At 33.7% G+C, this 14,388-nt stretch overlaps 1 protein-coding gene across 1 annotated transcript in view; it reads left to right on the top strand.

Moving 5' to 3' along the window:
• Positions 1-4,818: 4,818 nt before the first annotated feature.
• LOC111701736 (uncharacterized) overlaps positions 4,819-14,388 on the top strand; it is a 28,558-nt gene continuing 18,988 nt past the window's right edge. The window contains exons 1-5 of the mRNA XM_023473145.1: positions 4,819-4,985; positions 5,406-7,015; positions 10,376-10,676; positions 11,626-11,763; positions 13,231-13,272. Coding sequence (XP_023328913.1) covers positions 4,819-4,985; positions 5,406-7,015; positions 10,376-10,676; positions 11,626-11,763; positions 13,231-13,272 — 2,258 coding nt within the window. The remainder of the gene's footprint in view (positions 4,986-5,405; positions 7,016-10,375; positions 10,677-11,625; positions 11,764-13,230; positions 13,273-14,388) is intronic.

Below are 14,388 nucleotides of genomic sequence, written 5' to 3'. Positions count from 1 at the left end.
AAATGGTAGATATCTTTCGTTTTTCTTGGATATTTCCCTCTGTATCCTGCAGTTGAAAAGCTTGATAAAAATTTGATCTAGAGTTCTTCTTTATACTGTTGGTTTTGAGCAAACTGCACTTCCACAGTAAATCTAAAGAAGATTATGGATTAGATACAGCAAGTCCTTTTGATTGGTATAAAAAACAAGGGTTTTTACAATGCTTTATGTCTATACTACAATTCAAGGCAAAAATTTGCAGAACACATTTTTCCGTCACTATAAAATCCAGGTTTTGGAGTTTTTGTGAAAATGGACATTGAGACTTTTGTTTTTGCCTCTGCACCATTAAACAACATCATTTAACCAAAAGTTGAAATCTAAAGAGCTATTTGCGAATTTTTTATCTTCATATTAGTATGTTTTTTGCACCTTTGGAAATTTTCAAAATATACGTTTTTTGCAAGATTATTGGTAGATTTATAAAAAAGATACAAAGTGATGATAGATAGATAAACTAGATTTGTACATATATTGTACATATGTTGTACATATATTGTACGTATATTGTACATATATTCCAATATATTCACACACAAGGAGTTCTCATACTCACAATTCTACTAGAATCTAAGAATTTCTCTGTTCTTGTTTATTTTATAGGGACTGTTCTCGCAATTTCAAGTGACTTTCTATGCAAAGATGGTAATGCCCGATTCACAACGGTACCCTTGAAACCATTATCTGATCAATAATGTGGAAGATATTGTCATTTTTCTAGGTTTAAAAGTGTTTAATTATGATAATTCATCTACGTGTTTGTATGTTTTTGAAGTAGAATTCGTAAGTCACTTTTGTAAAGTTCAAAATTAACATTTTATTGAAATTAAAACATTGATATATAATTTATACTTGATCAGAACAAGCGTTTATGGGTTCTGTTGTGAATAGGAACTAGTCATTAGTCATTAATTGTGATTATATATGTGAATATATCTATTTAGTAGTTCTTATCTTTAATTAATAACCTTGCAATGCAATATTCATGTAAAAAAAAACTTTAAATTTTCATAAACATCAAAATACAAAAACCAAATAGCTAAAGACAACATTTTTTGGCTTTTCCATATTTAAAGAAAACGTTTTGTTTCGCAACTACCCTAATGTTGCTTAAAAAAGAATAAAACTGCACGGGTAGTATTCCTACAGAGCTTTGAATTGGAACCCTCTCCTCTAACTGTAGATCTCTCCATAATAAGTCAGGATAAGTCTTCTACGTTTATTTGAAGGTTCAATCTGGCAAAATATAAAGACATATTAAAAACGAATAGATCACAGAAATGCTTAAGATAGTTTAATATCCAATAAATCTCATAATTGAATAAATCATAACATACTCGGCATTAAAAACTGTGAGGAAGACTATTTAAACGGAACATTTACATTATTTAATATATATAAAAAGGAACTCACCACGATGGTCCTCGGAATACAAGCACCCAATCATACGAACATCTGTATTTACTGTTAACATGAAAGTTTAAAGCATACTGAATATTCTAGAATACGGCGGCGTACAGTACAACAAGCCGGTTACATGACAAAACTGGAAAGTACGAGTTTTACCGACTCTTCTTTTGTTTCTAAGACAGCCGCTAATTGCAGGGATGAATACTGACTTCTACAGGGATAAATAGTTTATTTCCATTCGCTACGAAAGTTGCGAAACACGTTTTTTGAATCTTTGGCCAATGTTTGAATAAAAAAGCCTCATGGAAATTAAGTAATGGTGAATATATTTACAATAAAACAGTGTCAAAGGTATGCATCCATTTTAATTTTATCATTTTACAAGTGAACCTATTTAATATTACGTTTGGTATTAAATAACGAGTTCTTTTTCTCATGTAATTTTATTATTATTCATCATGACATAATTTTTAAAGGATAAAATCTTTTCTAAGAAGATTTGATCACGTTGAACACAAAGGATAACTGTTATGTTTTGTGTTATTTTCTTTAAAAACTGCACTTGTCAAATAGGATCCAGAGAAAATTCTGTAGATATAGCTTAAGAGAATTGTCAGTATTAATCTTCAGAAAACCCTTTTTGAATTCCCAGTGTTGAGATTGAATTTGGTTCCAATGTATGGACCGTGCATATTGTTTTATGCACATATTTAAACTGATGTATTCTGCAAACAAATTTTTCACAGCTCACAATTTCAGTTTGAAAAACGAGTTTACTTTTATTTTAAGCAATAATAAAACCACAATAATATATACAATTAACGCTCAACTAGTGGGATGACTTTGCGCCCTCTAAGCTCCCTTAGTTTTGATTTTAAGCCAAGGTAAAAGAAAAATAAATTTGTTTTTTGCATACATTTTTGTTATTTCGAATAGCTTTTCAATATGAGAATTAAGTTCTGATTGAAAACATATCAGATTTTAATCTCATTTGAAAATTTGATGTCAAATATGAAATTCAAAAATTTAACAAATGAGACTTGGCAGACTTTAAAGTGTCTTCTAGCATTTTGTATACCCCTGGTCACGGTGATTTCAAGCTTTAGATCAATTATTGGAAAAATCCTGATAAAGTTTTCCAGAAGCAAAATTCTGCGTCTAAGAAACATTTGAACTTTTGCACACTTTTGCGCGGAATTACTGACACGACTTTGCGACCTCGTTCTTTCTTTAGCTCTCATTTAAACTTACGGAGTTGTCTTTTTATATTTCTTAATTTAAAGCGCATCCGCCGCGCGACTAAAAACTCAAGTTTAAAACGCCAAATTGTTGGGATAAGGACCGAACTTATCAGTAAGCGTTAAAAATTATGAGTTTTCTTCAAAAACATATATTATAATATATATATCCAATTACTTAAAAGCTGATATAAAATTAGTTCTATTTTTTCTGTGTAATCTACGATCATGTTATTTCAAAATTATCATAAAAAATCAAAAATATATTTAAAATTTCTTTTTTTTTCTTCTTTTATCAAGAATTTGATAGATGTTGTTCATTTTAATGAAAATAAATTCATTTTACAGATTAGGTTAATTTTAAGACATTTTCTTTTTTAAAATATTAGAAACAAAAATTTTTTAATTTAACAATTCTTGGCGTCTGAATAGCGCATTGTCATTGAAAACCAATATTTTGAAAGTAAGAGTTTCATGATTTGAGTTATTTTCCATTGTATTAATGACAAAGTAANGGATTATTTGCATTCATTATTAAGAATTATGTTAATTTTTGCAAACAGTACACACCAATACTGATTTATTAATTCCTATTGTTTACTGTAGGAAAGGTTTTATTTAAATTTATTTTATTTAGTATTTTATAAAAAGAAAGATTGCTCACAAAACAAGAATATTAATCTTTAATTCGCATTGTTCATTTCTTGATTGATCAAAAGAAGATGTCAAATTAATTTTGTTCAAAAATAAAGATTTTTTTCTTCAGTTTGGCGAACCATTTTTTAGCTTTTTAAAGCCCGGAAAATGTTGACTCAATTAGGTTGCAAATCAAAATTAATGACACATTGTAAAGATTATGGCTTGCGCAAAACTTATTTAAACTAGGCTTAAACATCAAATTTTTTGCATTATTATAAAGAACACAAAAACATTTCGCTGATTTTCCCAATTTTATCATTATTTTTTTTCTTTAAAGTCCTTTTCTGCATTTTTAATTTTTAATCCAAAAACCTCTGGGGTCATATGAGAATATGTTCATAGTTTTAATGTCTGACAAAGATGCTGAGTTTTTGCCACAAATTCTAAATTTATAATCCCTCTATCTTTTCAACCCGATGTTGCTGACCTTAGATATTTTAAAATATGAGTTTTTTAGATCAAATAGTCTAGGTATAAAAAAGTTTTAAACCTTCAGGTTGCAAAGATGTAGGGATTTTAACAATCACGTTTTTAAAAAAACTCAAATCCGTTTCCATTTAAAAACATTGATCAAAGTTTTGTTTGTAATTATTTCTGTTTTTCTGTTTACACCAACTTACAGGTTTCAAAGATATAGGGATTAGAAAATTTGGTTTGTGGCAAAGAGATTTCCTTTAAAAATATATAGTTAATCCTTTAAAAGCTAAAAAGTTTGCTCTAATTGGATTGTACAAATCAAATTGTAGGATAAAAAACTTCTAGAATTTTCCCTCTATGAAGAAACTAAATTGATAGTATTTAATTTATTTCAAAATAAATTCCAGAGGACATACAATTTTTACAAAAATCTGGATGTCTATGAATATAATGAAAAAAATGTATTCTATTTTACTGTTTTAATTAATGTTATAACAATATTCTGCAGCGCAGTTATAAGGTTTCCTAAACTCTATATAGTGTTTTTCAATTCACATCACATTAGAGTAGAGTATAGTAGAGTAGAGTAGAGTTGAGTAGAGTAGAGTAGAGTAGAGTAGAGTAGAGTTAAGTAGAGTAGAGTAGAGTAGAGTAGAGTAGAGTAGAGTAGAGTAGAGTAGAGTAGAGTAGAGTAGAGTAGAGTAGAGTAGAGTAGAGTAGAGTAAGAAGAGTAGAGTAGAGTAGAGTAGAGTAGAGTAGAGTAGAGTAGAGTAGAGTAGAGTAGAGTAGAGTAGAGTAGAGTAGAGTAGTGTAGAGTAGAGTAGAGTAGAGTAGAGTAGAGTAGAGTAGAGTAGAGTAGAGTAGAGTAGTGTAGAGTACAGTAGAGTAGAGTAGAGTAGAGTAGAGTAGAGTAGAGTAGAGCAGAGTAGAATAGTGTGAAGGGTTCTGGTAAGATTGGATCCCGGTAATAAATTGTCATTTCATCGGTTCACAGTTCACACCAAAATACATAGAAATGGAAAACTCGGGGAACTATCGGAGGGTTGATGGAGACACTGTCGCGAAGGAAAGAAGTAGAAACTATCGTAGGGTAGAAGGAGAGGCTGTCGGAAGAAAAAAAGAGGAATCGTCGAAGGGTTTATGGAGCAAGTGTTTGAGGGTATTTGTAGGAACTGTCGGAGGGTAAATAGACGGCGTGTCGAAGGGTAAACGGAGGGAGTTTCAGAGGGTTTGGTAGATGAAGGAACTGTCGGAGGGATGATTGTAGCAGGAAATGTGTTAAGGAGAAGAAGACATTCAATCCTGTTTCAAGAATTTTGGGGAATTAGCAAGAGAATTGGAGTCAAAATAAATTGGGATGGAAGAAAGATATGAAGATAGGTTAAAACATGAAGATAGATTTAGATCATTAGAGATAAAGGAACATAATAGGACAAGTTACATGGGTGTTGGAAATTGAGATATGACGAATAATAAAACAGAAACAAAAAACACTCTCTGAAACTAAATTAAATATCCAAAACAATGAGGCCCTGAAAAAGTATGTTAAAAATTCAAATTTCATGAATTAATGATTAAATTGCGATTTGTTTTCCTTTTCAGAATGATGAAAGATGTGAACCTACATGAAGATCGAGATTTACAGATTTGTCTTGGACACATAACAGACTCCAGGCTCACACAACCAAACCCATCCATCCTTAACTCAGGTATTGGCTCATCCAGCTCAGGGTCTCGGGTCAGTCATTCCAGCTCATCCAACAATTGCTCAGATACCAGTCATCCCATCCGTTCTACAGATTCATCGTTTAGTCATCCTGCTCCCAGTAATAGCACAGATGTAAGACTAATGCAGGCTCAATCTCTTCTAAGCTCAGGCTCACGATTGAGTTATACCGAACCCATCTCCGACCCTCGACTCCAATATCCAGAATCCGCTCAAAATTCTGAATCCAGACTTACACACCATGACCCATCCAATCCCCGGATAATTCCCCGCTCCGATTCTCTTAAACCTGAATTAAATAATTCAGTCCAACCACCTGGTGGCACAAATATACTTCAAGTAAACCTAAACTCTGAATCCTGGATTCATCCGCCTCCGACAAATGTAGAAATTCATTCTGATTCACCTTTTATTTCTCCGCCCGCCAACCCTGTAATTTGTCCGCCGGAGTTTTCAGATTATAATGCGAGCAATCCAGCTTCTCCAGCCAGCCGATACAACATAAACCAATCCATCAATCAATCTGATACTCGTACAACTGAGATTAAACCTGTCAACTCTCTGCCATTCATTGTTCAAAACCAGCCCTGCTCATTTACCCACCCAGAGAAGTGGTCAATCCAACCAAACCCGTCACAGGACGCTAGAAGGCATTCTCAAAAAATCTCTAAAATTCATTCTGAAACTATCCGACGGCATTCTAACTATGAAAACTTAAATCAGAAAACAGATTCTAACTCACTAAAATCAAGTTTTAATCATCTAAATTTAAAATTTGATCAACCCCAATTAAGCGATGGAGAAAATCAATTAAAATCAAATCAAGAAGGAGTTAAAATTAAAACGAGCTTGGAATCAAATCTTTTAAATCGAAGTCACAACAACGTTTTCATCAGCCAAGAGAAATTTCCTCAAAACTACAGGTTTGAATTAAAAGATATCCACGATATCAAAGAGAACACGGAGTCAACAATTCTTTCATCACCTCATACCGAACCCTCTAGACATCACTGTCATTCTCATCATCACAATCTTACACAGGTTCATCCTATACCCACTCCTCAAACTGGATACCTGGAACACAAATCATCCAGTCCTAAACTAAACCTGGAGCAAGGATCATGGCATAAACTAGACCTGGTTCACAATTCCTCAAGCTGTAAAAAAGACCTGGAGCAAGGATCATGGCATAAACAAGACCTGGAGCTAGGATCATGGCATAAACTAGACCTGGAACAAGAATCAAGGTCTAAACTAGACCTGGAACAAGAATCAAGGTCTAAACTAGACCTGGAGCACAACTTATCAAGGTCTAAACTAGACCTCGAGCAGGGATCAAGGTCTAAACTAAACCTGGAGCAAGAATCAAGGTATAACCTAGACCTGGAGCAAGGATCAAGGTCTAAACTAGACCTAGATTTAGAATCAGAGGAAAACCAGACACTAGAACGGACTGAGACAAGGGTTTGCTCTTCTCTACAATTAGGCAGGAGGAAGAACTCAGGACACTCAATCATTTTCTAGTTTCAGTTTTACATATTTTTCTTTTTCTTAATAATTCCTTTATTTCTGGCTTTGCAGGGACTGTCGACGTGATCCCCCAATGAGATAAGAGAATGCCTTTAACAACACGACACTAAGCCTTTGTCCGAGCAGAAATTGTGGTTTCTTTACGAAAGCAAAAAGAATAAATGAAAATGTCAGAATTTAAAACTTTTTTATATAGAAAACCGATAATATCTTCTTCATTGTTGATCAGATAAAGGTTTATTTTAGATTTTCAAAATCCTGCTTTCAGCTTTCAGGTTAACTAACGGTTTTCCTTGAGTTTTGTTATCTTAATGTTTGATAAATACATGAAGTTATAAACTCCAGCTTTTATCTGGCCTCATGAGATTTAGCTATAACCATAGAGAGGAATTTACTAGAAAAAACTGTATAACGGCCATTTTGTTGTACTGTTTCCATACTGCAGGTGTACTTCACATATTTATGCAATATAACCTGTTGGGCCCTGGAATATCATTTTATAGAAAATCTAAAATTATTGTTATAAGAAAACCAGCACAGCACACTATACACAGTACACAGCAGTACACCGTACACAGTACACCGTACACAGTACACCGTACACAGTACACCGTACACAGTACACCGTACACAGCACACTATACACAGTACACCGTACACAGTACACAGTACACAGTACACCGTACACAGTACACCGTACACAGTACACCGTACACAGTACACCGTACACAGTACACCGTACACAGTACACAGTACACCGTACACAGTACACCGTACACAGCACACTATACACAGTACACCGTACACAGTACACAGTACACAGTACACCGTACACAGTACACCGTACACAGTACACCGTACACAGTACACCGTACACAGTACACCGTACACAGTACACCGTAAACAGTACACCGTACACAGTACACCGTTCACCGTACACCGTACACCGTACACCGTACACCGTACACAGTACACCGTACACCGTACACAGTACACCGTGCACAGTACACAGTACACAGTACACATTACACAGTACACAGTACACAGTACACAGTACATGGTACACAGTACACAGTACACAGTACACCGTACAGTGTGCAGTGTGTACAATAAGCAGTGTGCAGCGTGTACAATGTGCAGTGTGCAGTGTTTACAATGAGCGGTGTGCAGTGTACATTGTGCACAATGTGTAGAGTGCAGTTTGCAGTGAGCAATGTGCATTGTGCATTGTGCATTGTGCATTGTGTACTGTGTAATGTGCAATGTGCACTGTGCAGTGTGCACTGTGCAGTGTGCACTGTGCAGTGTGCACTGTACAGTGTGCACTGTGCAGTGTGCACTGTGCACTTTGCAGTGTGCAGTGTGAAGTGTGCAGTGTGCAATGTGTAGTGCAATAAAAGCAATCATGTTTTCTTGAAAATTATGCCAAGTACAGTTTGAAGAAGAATAGAATTTACGCCACTCTAGTTTCAAAACTTTGAAAACTTTCTCAAAAATACCGAACTTAAATTGCTTTAACAAGTTTTCGAGGTCAAATTTGGGGAGAAAGAGTTTGGGGGGCTGGGGGGGGGGATGGGTAATATTTTCTCAGGGGCAAATTACAACTTCCAGTCCCAGACACATTTTCCCAAGCACACATTTTGAAAATTACATATTCAATTTATTTATTCCAACTAATCAATTTTTCAGATACGTACTCCAAACTACGAATTGTTATACATGATAATTTTTTGCAACACCTAATCGTTAAAAAATTTACATCAATTAGTATTTCGGAAAATACCATTATAAGAAAAATCCATTATTGTTTTGGCATTTTCGGGAGACTTAATACATGATCTTGACAACATTACTCATCAAAGGAATAATGAAAGATAACTAATTTAAAGGGACTGTGAACGTAATTTCAAACAACCCTCCATTCATAGAGTGGCATGTTCGATTCACAACGCTGACATTAAAAGCGTTGTCTGATCAAGTATGAATTAAATATTTTAAGTATGAACATGAATAAAAATTTGCCATTTTATCACGCCAAATGGGTCTGAGAAATGTAAAAAAAAATGTCATTTCTTTTTAGTTTTGTCAAGCCAATAAGCACAAAAGAAATATAATTGGATTGGTATGCAAAGCTATATCTTTACTCCATGGGTAAATTAACTATATTATTTGGCGGATTTTCCTTGAAAAGTTACAAAAAAAGATTTGCTGAATATTGTTTATTGTAAAGGAATTCTGAGGTTTATAAATGCATAATTTTACGGATTTAATGCTAGAAAGCTTTTCAAATCAAGAGTTTTAGATTAATAACCTTAAATGGTCGGATTAGTTCAGTCGATTCTAGTATTCTTAAAACTTGTGGGACAGTAATCGTCAATATAAAGCAATTAAGCGTCGTCTTCAATTTTACTATTAACCGGAGATACCACTTTGTTTTTGCATTTAAAGATTCCGTTAAAAAAAAAAACAATATTTATTTTTAGAAAATCTTTTTTTTTATTATGTACAAGTTATACTAAAAATGCCACTTTTTTATTGCATTTAAAGATTCCGTTGAAAAACAAATTTTATTTTTAGTAAATCTGTTTTTGTATTATGTACAAGTTATACTAAAAGCGCCACTTTGTTATTGCATTTAAAGATTCCGTTGAAAAACTAATATTATTTTTAGTAAATACTGTTTTTTATTGTGTACAAATACTAAAGTATTTGTAAAAAGAAGAAAATTTGTGTTTTAAATAACTATACACGTTATAAAAGTATGCTTTTTTATAACTAACTTCACCTTCACCACTAAAATATATCTAGACAATTATGAAAGTCATGCATCAAATTTTTGTTCATCCTCGTCTTTAAAGCGCTGCAACAACTTGGGATTTTGTTGAACCTCTCAAACTCACTTATATCGTTCTTTGTAGCCCTAGTCATATACATTCTAAAACTTTAACGCGCTTGTTTCTAGCTTAAGTTTGAAAGGAGTGATAGGCAAAATATAACTCGATTTTTGCATGAGAGCGTCGACTTTGAAGTGTCTCAACGCCTTGGGCTTAGATTTTACCGCTCTGGCTCGCATATATTTTTCGGTAACCCTTTACATGTATATTTCATACATTTGGTTTTTAAGATTTAATTGGCAAAAATCTCATCTATTTTTGCTTGAGAGTGTAAGACCTTTAAACTACAGTAAATGCACTTCTTGGTTCTAAGTATAGGGTAAACTTATTTACAAATTTTTTTTTAAACGCCCAAAAGGGAATTGCAATTTTGACAAAATTTGTTTACAACTTTTTTTTTATTATCCTAAGTTCTGGTGCAGATAGAAAATTGGATGATCTGAAAGATCTGAATGAACTGAATGAACTGAATGAGGATGAAGAGGATGAGGATGAATCATCAGACAACAAACTTCTGATCATCCCACCCTTCTCTCCTTCCCAGTCATCCCTGTCATCCTTTCATCCTTTCCACTCCTCTCATCAGAAACCCCCCAGTCATCCTAACCTGGTTGACCGGCTCGTGAAGCTGGGTAGCCAGCCTCATCTATCTGACCGGCTTGGCAAACTTGGCAGTCAATCCTTTCTTCCAGACTTTATTACGCTCAACAATAAACCAAAAAGGTAAAAGGGACTAAAGCTCTTGTAGCCCCCCCCCCCTCCATGAGGACGCCTCTGTGTGCAACCTGATGGTGTAATTAAACAAAGTCAACTAATAAAACTACTGTACGCTAAGTTCATTCACAAATTATCAAGTACATGGTTACCCACAAAGGATGGAAGGTAAAGACGACCTAAAACTTTTCAAATATAACGATTCCATTTAAAGTTTTTTCCATTTAAATAGGTTATTCAATGATTTGGCGGAAAAAGAAAGAAGTTTAAACAGAACAGAAAAATACAGACATTTTAAATTCTGTACAGCCGTCTCTGAAGTCTCATCCTTTGTGAGTAACCCTGTATACTATTAAAGACTTTGAATGAAAAAAGCTTTCAAATCTCCAATTTACATGGTTTCAGTCCAGGTCGTCAAAAAAGTCTCTTGGTAACCCTGTAGTTCAAACACGTTTTTCTATTTGTAATATTTTATAATAATTAGATCCGTGCAACCATTGATATATCAACATTAAATATCTGATATTAGAAAATTTAAGTTTAGTCGACAAGTTATATAAATAAGTTTCAAATTACTAAATATAAATTCTGTTGGCCTGATATCCTTTATATCTATATAATCAGAGCTGGGAACTCTTGTATTGTGGATATCGAGATCAACGCTTGATTTTGATCTCTTGTTTATATCTGCAGATTAATTTAAGCTTTATTCGATATACACATGGTATAATCGTACCCAGTTAGGGGTTGAAGGAAGCTTTGACCAGAGGAGTAACATCGGAAGAGATTAAGCAGTGATCCTCAAATTAAAAGTGCCCACAGAGGATATCGAGGTCAAGCAATCGGGATCATGAGCATCCAACACAAGAGATTTTCAGGATAACATTTTAGGCAGAAAATTTATTGTGAAGAATAAAGTTTTTTTTATAATTTCATAGATTAATTTTGATTGGTTTAGAACTCCTTCCGAGCAGTTAGATGAAGACCTGGAGCTGGGTTCTCCGGGTTCCCCTCAGGAGACTATTCTTCCAACCCGGATACCTGGAGACCTAACCCTCGGGACTAAACCGGTCCGGGGATCATGCTTCAAAAACAGGAAATTCCAGATTTTATAAACAGTTGAGATTATGAACACAGATTAAATATGAAAACTTGTGAAAAATAACGCTAGGGAATATACTTTTAACAGTCAACTGAATTTCAAGTAATCTCCCCCCCCCCCCCCCCCCTCCCCTTCAATTTTCAGAGTTAAATTACAACTTTAAAAAACACTTTTGAACCTTTTTCAGAGTAAAAATTGATGGAGATATCTTTGCTTTTATATCTGAAAATTGATAATTTGTAAGTGCTTTCGGCAGCAGAGACAACTAGAAAAAATCACATTGTAATTCAAATAAAATTTTGAGAACAGTTGTAAATCATGGATGTAAATTTTGAATGGCGGGTATTTTGAAACTTTAAATCAATTCATTTCTGAAAAACCTAAATCCTCCCCCCTCTTTCACCGGTGTGGTACGGGTTAAATCCTTCCCCCCTTTCACCGGTGTGGTACAGGTTAAATCCTTCCCCCCTTTCACCGGTGTGGTACGGATTAAATCCTCCCTCCTTTCACCGGTGTGGTACGGGTTAAATCCTCTCCCCTCTTTCACCGGTGTGGTACGGGTTAAATCCTTCCCCCCTTTCACCGGTGTGGTACGGATTAAATCCCCCCTCTTTCACCGGTGTGGTACGGGTTAAATCCTTCCCCCCTTTCACCCGTGTGGTTGCAGGTTAAAAAATATTGTTGTCATTTTTTAGAAATCAATGTCTATTGAGACTTTTTTATTAGTTTTATTCTGTCTTCGTGTATATGATGTATCTATAGCTGGTATAGGAAGGAAGGATTACTCTTGTTTATTTACTATATAGTGTTCACATGAATAGAGAAGGCATTGAAAGTAATTGATGAATAGATTTATGTTTATATTGAAATATCAAAAGAAGGAAAAAGATAAACCAGAATTTGTTTATACAAATATACAGAAATGTATACAGGGCGAGCAAAAAAGCTGGAATAATCAAGATTTAATAATTCTATTAAAAGTTTTATGATGATTCGGGTTCTAGGTTTATAAGAAAAAATTACAGTTTTTAAAATTAAGAAATACTATAATTAATTTTCACAAAATTTTCACAAAATGATGCAAAAGTTTGTCTGGAAGATGGCTGCACTTTTTAATATAATTTTATTTTTTTGCTTAATCTCTAATTTCAGGTCATTATACAATTTTTTCAACTTTTATAAAAAAAATATTATATCTATCTATCTTCAAATTATTATAATAGTGGATAGCTTAGTGCCAATATTTACAAAAGTTTCCCCCTCAAAGTTAAAAAAGAGAGAAAATGCCGTTTCTCTCTCTAGGGCATTGTTTAGCGATGAAAAAGGCTTAGTTTAAAACCTGTCAGCTCAAGTTCAAGAAATTATGTTTTTTTACTAACCATGGCACAATTCCGATCCAAAGGAGAAAAATATTTCTAAAATTTCTTTAAAATTTTTTTTAATCTGGTTTCACTGATCCAGGGTGGATTCATACAGTGGATCTTTGTGTGATGCTTATATCAGGAAAATATTTTAATAAAGTGAAGAGGGAAGGTGGACAAGGGCAGAAGAAACAAGTTGTTATCAACACAGATCGAAATACACAAAGCTACGGACATCTTTCAAAGACCAAAGGTAAGCATTAAAGGAACTATTGACGTAATTTCAAGTGTCATTAAGTTTATAGATTATAACTTGCATACAAAGTTATTAACAATAAAAAGCGTTGCACTACGTTAGCACTCAAGTTTCTGTTTGAAAAATAAGGATAAATCAGTCATCCTCATCCTCAGGGTCGCTTAAAATTATGTCTACAGGCCCTTAAAAAAAAAATTATTAAACATTTTTGATTCGTTAAAATGGTAAAAATGAAGCAAGTTATTGTAGATTTGTATTTTTTGCTCTTTATTGCCAAATATATTGAGTTTACGAGGTCTAGCAGATAAAAAGTAATAAACCAATTTACAATGGATTAGTATTTTTATATAATATAATTATTTATTTTTGTAACATTCCTTTTGTGAACAGAAATTCATAAAACATTCAGAAATGCGACTAATGAATTCTTCAAGATAATATGATATTTATTATTTATATTAATATTATTAATATATACAAGTGTTTATTAGCAGTCAATATAAGATTTAGGGTAAATCAGATACTTTCACTTTAACATTAGGCACAAATTTGAGACTTTTAAATGGGGGGGTGTTTTTGTGATGTGTGTTTGTGACTGTTTTAGTATTCCCATAAATCAGTTATGGCAGATTTGGCAGAATCTTCTCTACTCTACAGTTTACACAAGTTCCATCAGTTTAAATTAAAGTTCAGATAAAAACTGTTTTTCTTCATTTGTTTTATATCCTGTATCCTGTACTTAGTGTCCTTTATTCTTTATCCTGTATTCCCTATCCTGTATCACGTATCCTGCATCCTGTATCCTGTATCCCCTATCCTGTATCAGGTATCCTGCATCCTGTATCCTGTATCCTATAACCAGTGTCTTTTATTCTGCACTTGTATCATGTGTTATGTATTTAGTATCCTAAATACAGTATCCACCTGTATCCTGTATTTTGTATCCTGTATCCTGTATCCTGTATCTTATATCCTGTATTCTGTATCGTGTATCATATATTT

Source organism: Eurytemora carolleeae, unplaced genomic scaffold (assembly GCF_000591075.1).
Source record: "Eurytemora carolleeae unplaced genomic scaffold, Eaff_2.0 scaffold416, whole genome shotgun sequence".
Classification (NCBI taxonomy): domain Eukaryota; kingdom Metazoa; phylum Arthropoda; class Copepoda; order Calanoida; family Temoridae; genus Eurytemora; species Eurytemora carolleeae.
The sequence above is the reverse complement of the archived record's forward strand: the minus strand, read 5'-3'. Positions and strand labels throughout refer to the sequence as shown.